At 31.4% G+C, this 16,286-nt stretch overlaps 1 protein-coding gene across 1 annotated transcript in view; it reads right to left on the reverse strand.

Moving 5' to 3' along the window:
- CDC40 (cell division cycle 40) overlaps nt 1-16,286 on the reverse strand; it is a 68,667-nt gene that overhangs the window by 11,774 nt on the left and 40,607 nt on the right. Inside the window, exons 3-8 of the mRNA XM_074310109.1 lie at nt 12,350-12,479; nt 8,165-8,248; nt 5,315-5,454; nt 3,766-3,862; nt 1,541-1,680; nt 540-614 (exon numbers count right to left, since the gene is read on the reverse strand). Coding sequence (XP_074166210.1) covers nt 540-614; nt 1,541-1,680; nt 3,766-3,862; nt 5,315-5,454; nt 8,165-8,248; nt 12,350-12,479 — 666 coding nt within the window. The remainder of the gene's footprint in view (nt 1-539; nt 615-1,540; nt 1,681-3,765; nt 3,863-5,314; nt 5,455-8,164; nt 8,249-12,349; nt 12,480-16,286) is intronic.

The raw sequence follows: 16,286 nt of genomic DNA on the forward strand, positions 1-16,286 counted from the left end.
TTTGCCTAGAAAACTCCAAAGAGGGTCTAAAGAGTTAGTCAGGATAGAACAACAAATAAATATGAAAGTTCTCTGAAAAGAAAGAAGCACCCTAGATACATGTGAGTCAATATTAATGACTGGTTCAAAATGTATTTTTAAAATTTATAAAAATATGGAAAAATTAATTCATGCAATCTCACTTATTTTAGCTTTTCAAAAACCCAACTGGTTGGTTCAGGACATCTTATACAAGGTACCATCTATCTGATCAATTTAATATACAACTTTCCATATTTCAAACATAGTAGACTATGAGAGCTAGTTTGGCAAACCTAAATGTAAAGGTCATAAATCGTCAAGCAAAAGTGCTAGTTACATGGAGAATGTGTGAAGAAAAGTCTTGGTGCAGTTTAAAACTATTAAGCTCTAAGTCTTTGAATAACTTTAAAGTAATTTGAAAGCCATTTAAAGCTCAAAACCGAACCAAGACTTTTGGGACACTCATGTAATATTCCTATTTTATTTAGTTCAGTGTTGATATGATGGAAATATCTCACCTTAATTTTGCAGTCCATGGAACACGACAGTAACAAATGGCCAGAAAGAGGAAACAGTCTGACGGCACTGACACCCTATAAACAAGTATTATAATAATTAATTAGAAAAAAGAAAAAAGAAAATAATGAAAAAAGAAATGGGAAAAAATGACTTTTAATAGAATTTACTAGTCTTTCCTTCCCTGAAAAATTTATGTCCTAAACTCATTATTAATTCAGGAAGAGATGCCCTGCTGCAAACAGCTTTTGCAATCTGTTAAAATGATGACAACGACAAAAAAAAAAAAAAAAAAAACAACCTAGGAAAGCTCTCATTGGGGGTGGATAACTGCTGATTTATTCAAATAGCTGATTGTCTCTTCTCCATTCCAAATGTAGGATGACAGCCCTTTGCAAAAAGCTGCAAATTGCATGTCTTGGAATGAGAACAATTAACAAAGAATTTTGATATAAAATGCCTCCTACCTGTTTTTGCTCTAAACTTTTCAGAATAAATTGTTTATAAGCTTAAAACTTCAATTATTTGCCTCTACTGAATATGACTTTGCTTTTTCCTGAATTAGTCTGAATGCTGCTACCTTTTCACCCTTCCATTTTTTGTTCCTCCAATGGGAAAAGATCCCAACAGAAGTCAGAAAAAGAGAGGGCAGCTTTTTGATTACTCAAACTGTAGAGAGGGCTCAATGACAGCATCGTTGCTCTGGTACTGAATGACTTCAATTTCTCTAGGGAGCCACATATAAATGGCACAGACAAATGGAAGCCACATATAAATGGTTTCCAGGCACATCTTTATTCTGGTAAGCTATAGAAACGGTAGAGGGATAGGGGTAGTTATCACTGCTATGTTGAAGCAGGTCAGCATTGAAGATCAACTAGTTGTTAATATGTAAATGTTTAGGAAACTCAGTGTAAACTTTTATTTCCAAAATTAATAACTAATTTTCAAAACTGGCTTGTCTATAATTATATCACAACAAAATGAAAGTATCAATTTCTACCTTTGTGTGTCCAGACCAAACATGAATTTGTTTTTTGGGAAGATAACATTTCTCAGGTGGTACTGTAGAACGAAGATTAACACCAACATCTTGAGGAACATGAAGATAAGATCTGCCTTGATAGTCATACATTTCTTTGACTAAAAGAGAAGACAAAGGAAAATAGAATAAATACACTATTTACAAAAAAGCTACAAAAGAAAAGGTTCTGCAGTTATTTTAATAAAAGATTGCACCATTTTTAAGAAATCATATATAGCACAATAAGCACAAAGACTTGTTCAAGTTTAATTGCTTGGAATTATAGCTATTATTAACAATTAGATGTATCGTCAAATTTCTAAATTGCTAAGGAATGGTAGACAAATTTTTTAATGAGAAATATAATTCTCTTCATCATGTCAAAATTTAGTGATTTATAAAATAATTTATAACATAATTGTGGAAAGAAGTCATTTGATTATAACTACATTCCACAATTTCTTCCCTCCCTCCATGGACATAAGCAGCAACTGTGTAGTAGGCAGCTTCATGAATAACCAAAAGAATTTATAACTTGGTGATCAACTTCATGAAGATAAGCCTCTCCAACACTTAGCTAGGCTGGTTCCTTACATAATAGAGCCTGTCCCTAAATATATAATCAAAGTTTCTGCAACATAAAGGTCCTACTAAAGTTTGGAAAGACAACAGTGATTTGGAGCCAGAGGTATCTGGGATTCAAATCCCATCTAAAACAATAACTGGGCAGTTGTCCATAAGTCACTTAAACTCACTAAGTTTCTTCATTTCTACTTAATAATAATATTCAATAATATTTATTTAATATTTAATAACAATATTTTATGTTTAATAATTTTAATCTAATACCTATTTAACATTTAATAATATTTATTTATTTAATATTTAATAATAATAATAATAATAAAAACCATATCTGTCACACTTACCTCAGAGTTGTTGTGAGGATCAAATTAGATAACAGAAAGGGGGAGAAGGGAATAAACATTTATATTGTGCTAACTCTGTGGTAAGCAATTTTGAAAAAATCATCTTATTTGATCCTTACAAGAACCCTTAAAGGTAGATGTTATCATCTCTCTTCTACAATAGAGGAAATTGAGGGAAAAGCTAAGTAACTTGCCCAGAGTCACACAGCTACTAAGTGTCTGATGCTGGATTTAAACTTGAGTCTTCCTGATTCCAAGCCCAGGACTCTATCTAATGTACACTTAATACAGGTAATGTGCTTTGTAAATTTCAAAGCATATATTCCACAAATATGGAATATCCTCATAATAACCATTCAATTGGCTAAGCCATTTGGAACCCAAGGTAATTTCTATGCCATAAGCAGGCCCTGGATTAGGAAAAAATTTGATTATAAATTAAAAAGAAACTTCTCTAGAACATCAAGATGAAAAGAAATAGTATGCTTAAGCATGGACACATGCTATTTGTTGCAAATTATCTTAAATCAGCAACAAAACAGAATATAGACAGAAAAGTAATTTTCCAAGTAGGAGAAATGTAGGTTTTTCTTTTCCCAATTCACATCCTTAGTCTTAAACTTCTTTTTCTTAAATTCAGTACTTTTGGAAGGTGCTCTGAAGGGATGAATGCAATTTCAGAGCTACATTAAGTATAAATATTTGTTATGAAATGAGGAATTTTAAAAATAACATTTGAGTTTAAAACATTTGAATAATTAAAATTTCAAGTGCTATCATATCAAATGAGAATCAGATAAACATTTTACCTTAAAGATATAGCTAATATAGTAATAAATAGGGTTATTTAGAGTTTCTCTCCTTTCTTTACCATATTATTTTGCTTACCAGATTATTAATCATTAGTACCTCCATCAGAAATACAGAGGTAGCGAGGAAAAGTGAAAAAGAAACTATTTACCTTTACCAAAATGATTTTTAAAATTTAGATCAAGAAATTTATGGTTCCCAACTTTAATCAAAATTACCCAGATTTAATTACATAAGTTTTTGGGTCCCCATAGGTGAATGTTTAAGAACTCTATGATTAGTGCTATAGAATTCATCTAGCCTAAAAATTTAATGTAAAAAATTTAGATGATTTTCAATCACTATTGAGGACAATCAGTGTCATCTGGACTGTGTATATAGACCTTTTTAAAAAACAAAAACAAAAAATAGGGACTCAAAGTTTTCAGTGTATTTAAAGAGAAGATGGTATTAAAAATACATTACCATGTAAAATGGTCTTTTCTTCCCCAGGTTTGTCGTCTTCATGTTTGCCTTTCTTTTGCCTCTTTGCTGTGATTTCATCTAACTCTTTTTGTTCTTCCTATAAAAATTAAGCACAATACTTTAAAGTTCAAGTTCCAAATTCCATCTTACTCTAAAATCAGCTATAATAATATAATACAATATGATATAGTACAATATAATACAATCAGCTTGTTTAAAACAGGCCAGCTGATTATAACAAAGGGTCTGCTTATGGTTAAAAAAAAAAATGGTGGCAAAGATAATGCCTAAGTTTAAAGAAGGCAATTTCCCCTATTTCAGACATATGAGCATATTTTAAGAGTAAAAACTATAAAATAGAAAATCATAGTATATCATAAATTATAGTATATGCTCAATAAGCATTAATTACTATTTTCTAAATAATCACTAATTAATTTACTGTGTGCCAGGCTCTGGGGAGCAAAGACAAAAAATAAGTCACTGCCCTGAAACTGCTTATATTAGAATAGGAGTATTCATGAAAATGAATGAGGGTTTCTGTTTTAGATATTCTTTCAACTTGACTAGAAGCTCCATATGGGTAGAGATCACACTATTTCTTTTGGCACAAAGTATACAGTATAGTACTAAGAGATCCAACTGGAACTGGCCAGCTGAGCAACACAGCTCCTTTTCCTTTCTTTTTTCTTTCCTTCCTTTCTTTTTGTTCCCTTTCCTCTGTCCACAAAGGTATCATACCCTTACCTGTGAGTGCTCTGCATAAAAGAATATAAATTTTGATCTTTGAAAACTCTAAAAATATCTTGGGGTTTATGGGCAAGAACTATGCTTAAACTCAAAATATTTTGACTCTCAATGATTGAGCAACAACAGGTCCTAGGCCAAGGCCCATATGGTTACTATTTGGGCCCTAGTTGGCTAAGAGTGAATGTAAATAGCAATTGTTTCCATTTTAGCCAGAAATCATGAGAGTCTTCCCCTACATTTTTTAAGTAAGTAAGAGGCTATACATATTCTACCTCATTTCTTATCTAGCTTTAAATTACTGATTGGGTATTGCCTCATGCAAACTCAGTCCTGTTAACTTAGGTTAAGAAGGCCAAGGTCTCCCACTGCACTGAGGATCATCTCCAGTTGTCCTGATCTACATCTTGCCACTGGACTAAGATGGTTCCTAAAAGTGAGGCTGGGTGATTTTACATAGCCCACCTTCACTTAAATTCAATTCATTTACATATCATGGTATCACTTCCCTGATGTCATGGTCTTGTTTAAGAATAAAGGACAAATAACAACAGTACTAGAAACACTGTAAAAGCTCAAATATTTCTCCAGTTGACATAAATATTTAGAGATAATAGCATCATCAGAATTATAAAACTGCTTTGGAATTTTTCATCAGATCAAGTAGCCAACAAGACAGACATGACAATAAAATAATTCTAAAAATGTAATAAAAACAGAGCTTAATCAATGCTTAATAGAAACATTCTTATATCCCATAGAGTATATATGTATAATTCTAATAAGAAATAGTAATGCTTACTTCGGAAGGTTTAGCCACTTCTTTTTCATCTACATATTTTGCCCAAGGTCCTAAGAAACCATCAATATTTGATGCATCATTTTCTTTGAACTTTTTTCTCTTTTCTGTTTTTCTCTGTCCAGTTTCAAATACAGTTAAACCTGTAAGATACCCCAAATATATTTAGAAAAGAAAAGATAAATATTACACAGGGACTGATAACGAATAGACATAGAATTTTCCAAATATATATATAACACAAGGCAAAGAAACAAATGCTTAACCACAGAATCTCAAACCACAAATTGTAATCATTCTTTTGGTGAGGAAGCCCTCTGGTCATTAAGGTGCTATGTACATGCTATTATAATGCATAAGTACTCTTCATAGTTTAATGAATTAGGAAATTCAATAGCTCTTCAATAAAACAATCCTCTCTGAATGAACTTTACCTTGATCATAACTCCTTCATTTTCAAAGAAACTAACAGTTTAATACTGCAAATTAAATAATGAATAAAACCTGATATTAAGCTAAGTGCCAATTTATACTTTTACCAAAAAGCTAGATTGTCACATAAAGAATCTATTCAGTCCAAAGACAACCTTCAAAATGTTTTACCTTATTTATCATTTAACACAAGATTACAAAGCAAAAATGGTTGTATTAATGTAGCAGCAAGGGGAAGCCTTCTATGTGCCAGGCACAGTGCTAAATGCTTTATAAATATTATCTCATTTGAACAGTAGATGCTATTATATTATATTTTAGATGCTATTATATTATATTTTAAAGGTAAAGAGAAATTACATGACTTGCCCAGGGTTCCATATAGCCTGAGGTTAGATTTGAAGTCAGGTCTTTCTGACTTCACTATGCATCTGACCCTAATGAATGCCATATTTGAGCTGCCAATTATAGCAGCAACACTGACACTGGCATCTATCATCTGCCTGAATAACTTCAATAGTGGCAGTGATAGGAAGGTCATGATCTTACATGACAATTCATTCTAGTCCTGTCCAATAGATTAAAAGCTTCTAGAGAGCAGAAACCTTTAGTTTTTTCTTGAATCCCCAGCATTTAGCACAATGTCTGACACATAAAACTGCTTGAAAAATGTTTACTATTGGAGTACTGAATAGATCTATTTATTAGAAACTTTTTTTTTTTAAATATATTAAAGCTAAAATTAGCCTCCTTCTAACCTGGATTAATTGGCCTTCTGCCATCTGTAGCAAGAACAAATTTCCTTCCTCTACAAGGATAGCATTTCTAGTGATCTTTCAAAGCCTCCTTTCTTTCTTTTTTGTTTTTTTCTTTTTTTTTTCTTCCCCTAGGCCAGACACCCCCCAGTTTCTTCATCTCTTCCTTAATATTTCCACATTTCTTACCATCTTAGATTATACCCCCCTGGAAACACTCTGATTTGACAGTGTGGCACACAGCATTATTCAAACTACTCCAAATGTAATCTCACTAGCAAAGACCACACTAAGACTAATATTTGTTATAATCTAGATTTAATCATGTGAGCTTTCCCCTACTGAGTATATCTCCCTGGTGGTTTGTAATAAGTTCATCTTTAATCTTAAGAACTATTATCAATTCAAATTTCTACTATCATATACTTATGTAATTCATTTATTTAAATCCAAATATAGGATTTATTTTCTCTCAAAAATTCTATATTACTTTGGATTTTCTCCATCATCAAAAAAATACAAATACCTTTTATTATAATTTTTTAAGTGTTCACATGTTCAGCCAGTTGACTTTTGAAAAAAGTTTATTATGTAATTAGTTTTGAATAATTTATAGTAAATGATGACAGAAATAGCATAGATAGTGAAATTCATAATTAATTCAATCCAATAAGCATTATATTATTTTACTTTTCCTGATGACCAAAACTTTAAATAGAATTACTGAAAACTCAGGGTGGCTGAAGCCACTGTTATTTCCAGGAGATGGGGGACAGAGAAATCTTTCGTCTTCTAATGGGAAATCCTAAATCTAGTGCTAAGGGTATACATTTGCCATGGCTGAACTGGAACTGTACCAGACCTGAAACTGTCTTTGTCCATGTGGAAACTGAGATAGAAGAAAGGTCAAAATACAAAAGATATCTACACAGAGGTAAGTAAACATGCAACAGATTAGAAAGGAAGGGAAGAAGATTCTATATTTGAGAGTCTGATAAGAACAAGAGGTTAGAAAAGTAGAACTGAGCAGAGGAATTAAAAGAATTGCTGGTGACATAGATACATTATACTGTAACATATTCCAAGGAAGAAAATGGCTATATTGTTATGCTTAAGTAAAAATTTGGAGAAAGATGATTTTTTAAAACATGAAAAATTATATTATTCACTATAGAGAAACATATGTCCTGTTAGCAGAAGAGTTTTTCAAATATTCAGGCCACACAATAGGTTATTATTCCCCCCATTTCTCCCTTCTTGTCAGGCACTTGGAAATGCTATATTTATATTACTATTAAAAAGGTAGTTGGTCCCCTGTATCACACAAAAAGTAAATTCCTTAAATGTAACCACACCTTCCAAAATCAGGGGGAAAAAAAAATCAAGCATAGACTACAGTTAATTACTCTATCACTACTACAAAACTGGAGTGACCAATTTAGAATCATGTACATTCAAACATCGTGGGGTTGAGGATGCACTTGGTATTTATTACCGAAATTCTAGCCTAAATTTGGAGAGGCTCATCATGAGACTGATGAATTTTTCTATTACAACAACTCTTAAAGACCATCTATTATTAAACTAGAAAAAGTCAGTACCACAAAACAAAATTATATACTTATGATATAATGAAGCATGAAAATATTAGATATAAAAAATTTACCTTGATTTTTTTCAGCTTCTTCTACAGAGCCAATATATTTAGTAGAAACTTGATGATTATCTAATGAAGGATCCAATGCATAGCCTAAATTGTTAAAAAGGGAGCAAATTGTCATTTGAATTTACCAGTCGTAATTTTTTAATTTAAAATTGCATAAATAACTTTTCATAACCCATTTCCTCAACTAAAATGCATTCTCTTCACTTAGAAGCAATCATCTTTCCCTGTCATATATTTCTATTTAAATCCATAATCAAAATTCTTATTTTAGACTATAGCAGAAAAGGATGGAAACTATTCTTTCAGGAAACCAATCATATTAAATTATTAAAATTATTGCTGGTTGTTTAAATTTCTGTCTAGTTTCTAATAGCATAGCAATATATGTATATATGAACACACTGAAAAAGATTAATCATGGAATAGTAATCACTTTTAATTATTCACTGATAGATAACACTTCAAAGTTTAGTTAGGAAAAGAGCAAGTGTATTTAAAGAAAATTCTTTACATGAATAGGGCGGGAAAGAGAAATTTAAAAAAAAATAAACATTTTACATTTTGGCAAAAGCTCATCTTTATTTTTTGTAAGAATAACCCTTCATTTTCTACCCTAAAAGATTACTACTATAAGATAGTAGTAATCACCCCAGATTTGAGATATTTCAGTGGTAGGTGACTAATTTAAAACTAAATTACCTATAGGTCTACAGAGGGTTTGGGAACACGGAAAAAAGGGCCAAATAATAAAAAGTAAAATTTTATAAAAATCTGTTTTAAGCATATGCCACCCCACCTTCCAAAGGCACCTTAATTTCCAATATCATAAACTACCAAGGCTACACTTTGTTCCAAAAATGGAATATTGTACATGCAATATTTTAAAATAAATACTTTTTAGACAGGGAGGGGTTAGAATTAGGAAAAATAAAAGTATGCACCTTTGTGGACATATGCAAGATGATTTTTATTGCTCAGCTAAAATTTATTCAGTAAAGATTCTGCTTTCTCAGAGAGAATCAATAATTATGTCAAATATACTTGCTAATAGGGTCTTAATAAGCTAAATGGTACAGGTGCAAAACTCACCCTCTTGACATGCTAGAATAGAACCAATCATCTGGCTATTAGTTCATTTGCATTTACTTTTCAGCATTAAAATATTTTCTTAGCCAGAAGAGATAGCTTGATGGTAGGAAAGCAGCTTTGGAGTAGAATCCCTGAAATCACAGGTTCAAATCCCATGAGTCAATTTAGTTTTTCTTTCCTTTAATGTACAGAAAATTTCACTGTACATGAAACTTTTTGAATGCGACTTTAATGAAGTTAAAAATTAAGCCGATACCCCCACTAAAAACAAAACCAAACAACAACTATAAAGACTTGTAGGGGCAGTAAACTGGCCTTTAAAATTGATCTTTCTCTACATACAAACCTGTACATTAAAGTTCGGGTGAGAAAATGAGAGGGTTTTCTGGTTCTTCCTGCCTCCATGAATTCCCCAAATTCTGCTACAGTTCCTGTCTAGAAGAAAGGAATATATTCCCTCTTCTCTGATCACCACTATCATAACCCCCCTTCTTTTTTGTACCCCCTTTCTAACTTTTCTGCATGGAAGAAAACAAGTTCATAAAATTAGACCTTAGAGATCCTCTAATCTTATAGATGAGGAAACTGGCCTGGACAGGTTAAGTGACTCATGGCTACACAGGTACTAAAATAAGAAGCTGAGCCAGAAGCAATGAAATCCACCAATCAACAATAATTTATTAAGTACTTGCTATATGCAAGACACTGTATTAAGCACTTTCAATAAGAAGTAAAATCAAAACAGTTTCTGCTCTCAAAGATCTCATAGTCTAACAAAAGGCCTATTAAGTATATGTACAAAATAATTATGATGTCTTATGACTCCAAATCCAGTGCCATTTTTGTGATCCCATATAAAGTTCTCTCTATTCTGTTAACTCCCTTGCCTGCTTTCTTCAATGACCATTCAGTGAAGTAAGATAAAATATTTCTTAATTCCCCTCTGTCAATTTTATGAAACTTTACTCTTAAACAGAAAAGTATCCAGCTTAACCTGCCACATAAGTACATAAGTTTTGTGTAGTAAGAACCACAAAATTAATTTAGATAACAATGTGTCATTATTCAGATGAGTTTAAAATCCACTATATATTCTTCTCTTATTTGTTATCATTTTTATTTTCCCTTATCAAAAATTTAATTTTTCTCTTAAGGTGGGTATAAAACAATATAATTCTTTCACTATCAAAACAAAAATTCTTATCTCAAGTACCTTAGAGAATTCTGACTCTTTTCCCATTCCACCATGCTTTAGCCAATGAATATCTTTACTTATCAATATGCATAATTTTTCATTTTTTGAAGCTTGTCTTATTTACTTAACAATCCCCAAACCAAAATACTTCTATTACCTTCTTTTTCTTTTTTCTTTTTTTTAAAGCAAATTGTCTGAAATAGGCCCAATGTTAAACAAATTTAAAATATCCAACAAACTGGAGAAATTACAATTTTTACCTAAAATTTCCAAATTGTATAATCATGATACAATTGTCAATACTTGAAGAAATAAAAAGGATAGAATTAAAACTTTCATTAAATTATTTAGCAACTCCACATTACACTGTTAAAAGTTTCAACTCTTGCCACAACAAAGACAACCCTCATGATTTTATAATTTGCCAAAGAGTACTTACACTTCATACCATTCATTAGACATTGCGCCATCTAGTGATGAGAGATGAATCAAAGGCTATTTTTTTTTTTTTAAATAAGGACATTTCTGAACTCATTTTAAAAGGGAATGATTCTCTCTGTTTAATAAAGGAAAATATGTTAAGAGGAAAGAGCAAGGCAATTAATACTGCCATTTGATAGATGAGAAAACTGAGGGTCAGAATACTTAAAATGACTTAAATAAGGTCAAACATTTAAGTCACTAGAATAGCTGGGGTTTAAATTCAGGTTTTTTGACAGAAGGTCAAGTGGGCCTTCTGTAACACTTAATTTGAAAACATGACCCTCCATTATGACATGGTTTCCAAGAATACTATGCAGCAAGAAAAAAAAATACCACCTTTGAATGTAAATACTAATAAACTAAATCAGATTTCATATACGAGAATTTAGATATGGGTTGACTTCTGCTATTTCATTAGTTCATTTTTCTTTACATTTTATAACAAATAGAATTAGGTAGATAAGCTGAATACTTCTTTCAGAGCTTACTTATTTAGGCATCTGAAATAAGAACTGACTATGGCTTTTGTCTTTGAATGACAACAAAAATCATTCCAGTAAAGCCTAGCTCAAATATCTTTTCATCCACAAATCCTAATGATTCCTCTCTGGTTAGAAATGAACCTATCCTTATCAAAGATTGTGAAGAGTCGTGCCTGTACTTTTCATATGCACATTTTATTTTGTACAATTATTTGTGTACAAATCATATCTCCACAATGTGAAATCTATGGCAAGTTTAATAGTCTTTTTTCCAAATTTTAGTAAAATGTACTATAAATTTACAGGTGCTTATTGATTATAGTGACTACAACTGAAACCTAAAAAATTATTGTGTGGAAAGATTCCAAAGCTTCATTTTCCAAAAGGAAGATTAAGATAAGTTATTCAATTTATGCATGGCAATATATCACCTAAGTACTGAAAAGAAATTTAATTTGGTAGTCTAAAAATGGCTTTAAATTCCAATAGCTGTGATTCACCACTCCTGGATGAAAAACTTTCTATCCATGCAGACCAATATCTTTTTAGTAATTTATAGGAATAGAGAGTTGCGCATAGCTCTGAGAAGTTAAAAAACTTTCCTAGAATCATAGAGCCAGTTCATGTCACACCCAAATTTTCGGGACTCCCATGCCAGCTCTCTATCCACTACTCCACACTGTCTTAAGCAATCATTAATTATTAAGCCACAATGGGAGTTAATATATTAGTAAATTCCAGATAATTTAGCAACAATTATTTCTAAATGCTAATAAGTCTTTCTTATTTTCCAGTTTAAAAAAATTTAATAAAATTGATATGCTTAGGAAACAAATTATGATACTCAAGAATTGTAGGTTAAAAACCAAGCAGATATTCTTCTTCTATCATTAAGAAATAAATACTATTTTAATTAGTTTAAATTCTAAGTCTTACCATAGGTTGCAAAAGTGCGCCTCTGCTGTTCAAACATGAAATCATTGATATGAGTTGGTTCCGCATATCCAGAAAGCATATTCCTAGGGGCAGCCATCTGTTGAGTCCTAAAGGGATTTTCTGGTCCAAACTGCAATATTACATGGAATTAAAATACAATTCAAAGAGTTAGTTATATGCATGATAGAAAGAAATGATTTTTTTTTTTTTTTTGCTATATTCTGATGGTATTCTGATGACCAAACTACTGACTTTCAATTCTCCCAAGTCTATCTTTCCTTTAGATATTCCAGGATTCCTTGGAGAAAATGGAAGTTTAAAGATTCCAGCATTGAGATGAAGAAGCTATTCAATCTGAATAGCAAGAAAGTACAGTAATCTTATTGAAAAATTCATATGCCAGTTTCATCTTACAGACAAGAATCATTTGCCATTTTACCTTCTGCCTTAAATTGATTAAGAAAAAAAAAAAAAAAGTCTGGTAAGCTTGGCTCATTCCAAGTAATGCAACCAAACTTTCATTTACAGATAGATATAATCAAAATATAACCTTTTAAGCATTTGGTTTTAGAATGAAATTCTATCTTACTATGAGCAAATTAGAGTACAGTCTTGATTAACTATAACACAACTGGTTAGAACAAATTTGGACATAAAACATAAATATTTGAGAAATCTTTGGGAAGGATTTTATAATTTGAATAAAAGCAAAGAGGCCTGCAGTGTCATATCCTGAAGGTCTGCTTAATAAAGAACAGAAGTAATTTTTGATAAGTGGCTAAGAATGTCAATTTTCAGATAGTCAATAAACTAAATTACAACATTAACTCTTGCTGCATTAGATGTGAAATGACTGTCCAGTTACCAATAGGACTTAGAACAGGGGAAACTGAATCAGATATATATTGACATTTTCACTACAAATGAAACCAAAAGACAAAAGAAATGCGTTGCTTTCTGCAAGATTTTCTTTGAAAAGAGTTAGGAGAACTGGTTTTATCGTGTCGAAAAAAGTCATTTGAAGAGACATTTAGTCATTTCACATTGTAGTATTCATGAAGAGCAGTAACAAAAAGAGTTCTATGAAGATAATTGTAACTTACATACTAACATCTCTTGTAAAGGATAATAAGGAGAGAAATTATAAGACCTTCTAAATTTAAAAAAATATATATATATATGTATATATATACTTTAGTATTTTGTGATTTCAATACAAAAGATAACGAAATATATGTTGGAACATAGGGCAAAGAAATAAATGATGATGGAGGCCAAAGGGTTGTAGAAAATATATAAGCCTTATGCATACATATCATGACCATTAAAAAAAAAATAAAACAGTTGAGAGGTACTGGATATAGCAACTATCAAATAATACTACAAAAGATTAAATGTAATATATATTGACAGAAAACAACTTGTTATTTAGGGAGGAACTATAATTTCTTGATCTGTTGTTGAAGCAACTACAATAAATACTATCTAAACAAATTATTGAAAAAAGTGATATGTGAATTAAAGAAGAGATATAGAGTCACAATTTTCTAGGAAGACAATCAATTAGACCAGATCTTTCCCCAATTATTTATGGATAAAATTGGAAGCAGGACAGCAAAAAGATAATGAAAAAAATTATCAAATTTTCTTAAACTATTTTTCCATCATTCACAGTTGCTGATGTCCTACATTAGGAAGAAGAATAGTAAAGATGACAAAAAATTCAAAAAAAAGCTAGGCTTCAGAAGAAACAAGACTGGAAGTGACAATGTTTAAGATGTCTGAAAGAAGGAAAGATACCAAACAGCTGGAAAAAAAAACAAGATCATTATTCCTACTCACAAAAAGTGATCAAGTACATATTAATTACTGACCCACATGTCCTACTTTTCAGTTTTTATAAAATCTTTACAAGAACAGCCTACATACATATTGAGGAAATCCTAGGTCAAATTATGAGTATACTATATGTCAGTCTTTTGGAAATGATATTCTATAGCATACTACATCTTAACAATAACATAATTGATTAAAAAGGTACCAAAAGTACAAGATTCCACTATATTTGTTATTATGTGGATAATGAAAAATCGATGAGTCTGTACAGCAAAATAGTGGGGTAAAACTCTTCCTGCAATAACAAAATGTCTCTCAAATATATGTTAAAATAATACTAGATTTTTTTGAATGAGTAATAACAAAGATACTTTTGCTTCTTAAAGGAGTGAAAGGAGAAGCCCAACTTCTTAAAAAATAAATATTAAAATCTTTTTACATATAGTTGAGAAAATTTTTTAAAAGATAATTTCCTATCTTCGATCAATATGTAAATCTTAGCCAGATATTGGAGATGATTAAAAAAAAAAAAAAAAACAACAACAACCACCACCATCTAAACTTAACATTATAGAGGAAAGCAGTATTGCAATTGAGAAACAACACAGTGCTTTTAACGACTCTTTTTGCCTCTAATATCATGTGGCTCCAACCAAACTGATTTCCTATCAGTTGTTCCCCCTCACAAATGCACTCTATGTTCCATTTAAACTAATCAATTTGTTATTCCACACATATTAATGTTGCCATTCCTACATCTGGGTTATTCTACAGGCTATCTCCATGTCTGGAATGTTTCCCTTCTTTGCCTTTACCTCTTCAAATCCCAATACCCTTCAAGGTTCAGCTGAATAGCTACTTCTGACACAAAACCTTTCCTGATATTTCCTATTATTAGCACTCCCCCCATTCACTGATATTATGCCACATTTACTGCTGTGTATATAGTTTTTGTCATAGAAGTTAAGTTCATTAAGAATATGGTCCATTTTGTTGGTATCTTCAGCATCTAGTACAATGCCTGGCACAAATTATTTATTTAATAAATGTTTTGAATAAATGAACTGACAACAATATTTTTCCAATGATCACATACAATTATGGTATATCAACCTCTCAAGACAAAGTTATAGGTTATTTATTCAAAGTGTGATAAAGATGGGAACAGGAGGCATGGATTGGCTGAAACATAGTGCCAACAAGTAATTGTACACAAGAAGCAGTGTTTAGAAGATACCAAAAAAGATGTATAAACAGAAAAGAAATTGGGCTGTCATTAATCAAGAATAACAGGTAAATGACAAACAAGTCTATGTATTACACTAATGTGGAGATAATGGCAAGAAAGTTAAAAGAAAACCCTTAACACATCAAGTAGATCCATTGTGGAGGATTTCTTGCAGGATATGTTTAAGAGTAGCACAGGAGGATATAAATTAAAGCACAGGATCCATTAAAAAAAAAAAAAAAAAAAAAAAAGCTACCTACCTACCCCCAGAGAAGGAACTGATGAATTCTGAGGGCAAAGTAAAGTGTAATTTTCTCTGTGGTTTTTTTTTTTGTTTTTTTTTTTTGGAATGTGACTAAGATGGAAATATATTTTGCATGTTTCGCATTATAACTGATATCATTCTGCTTGGCTTCTCTATGGAGGAGGAAGGGTGGGAGGAAGAAAATCTGGAACTCAAAATTTAAAAAGAAAAGGGAACTTAAAAAGAAAAGAATGCCAAAAATAAATATATAATAAATTTGAATTGAAATAAAAATTTAAGTAAAGACTATACCAAGTGTTTTATACTGGGCAACACAGAAGTCTTAATATACTTAAAAGCTTATTACTGCACTAAGTCTTTTTGGGAGCCCTTGTAAATAATCTCATTTGATACTCCAATAATAAAGCATCCTCATTTTACAGATGAGGAAACTGAAATAAGCAGCAGTTACATGACTTACCTAGGGTTATGTAGGTAGTAAGTATCTGAGGAAAGGTTTGATCAAGTTCTCTTAACCCCAAGTCCAACTTTGTATCCACTAGCTGCCTCCGACTGTTCTGAAGACACAGCCAGTATGTGCCAGAGTTGGTACTTGAACTCAAAGCCAA

This window comes from Sminthopsis crassicaudata, chromosome 4 (assembly GCF_048593235.1).
Source record: "Sminthopsis crassicaudata isolate SCR6 chromosome 4, ASM4859323v1, whole genome shotgun sequence".
NCBI classification, from domain to species: domain Eukaryota; kingdom Metazoa; phylum Chordata; class Mammalia; order Dasyuromorphia; family Dasyuridae; genus Sminthopsis; species Sminthopsis crassicaudata.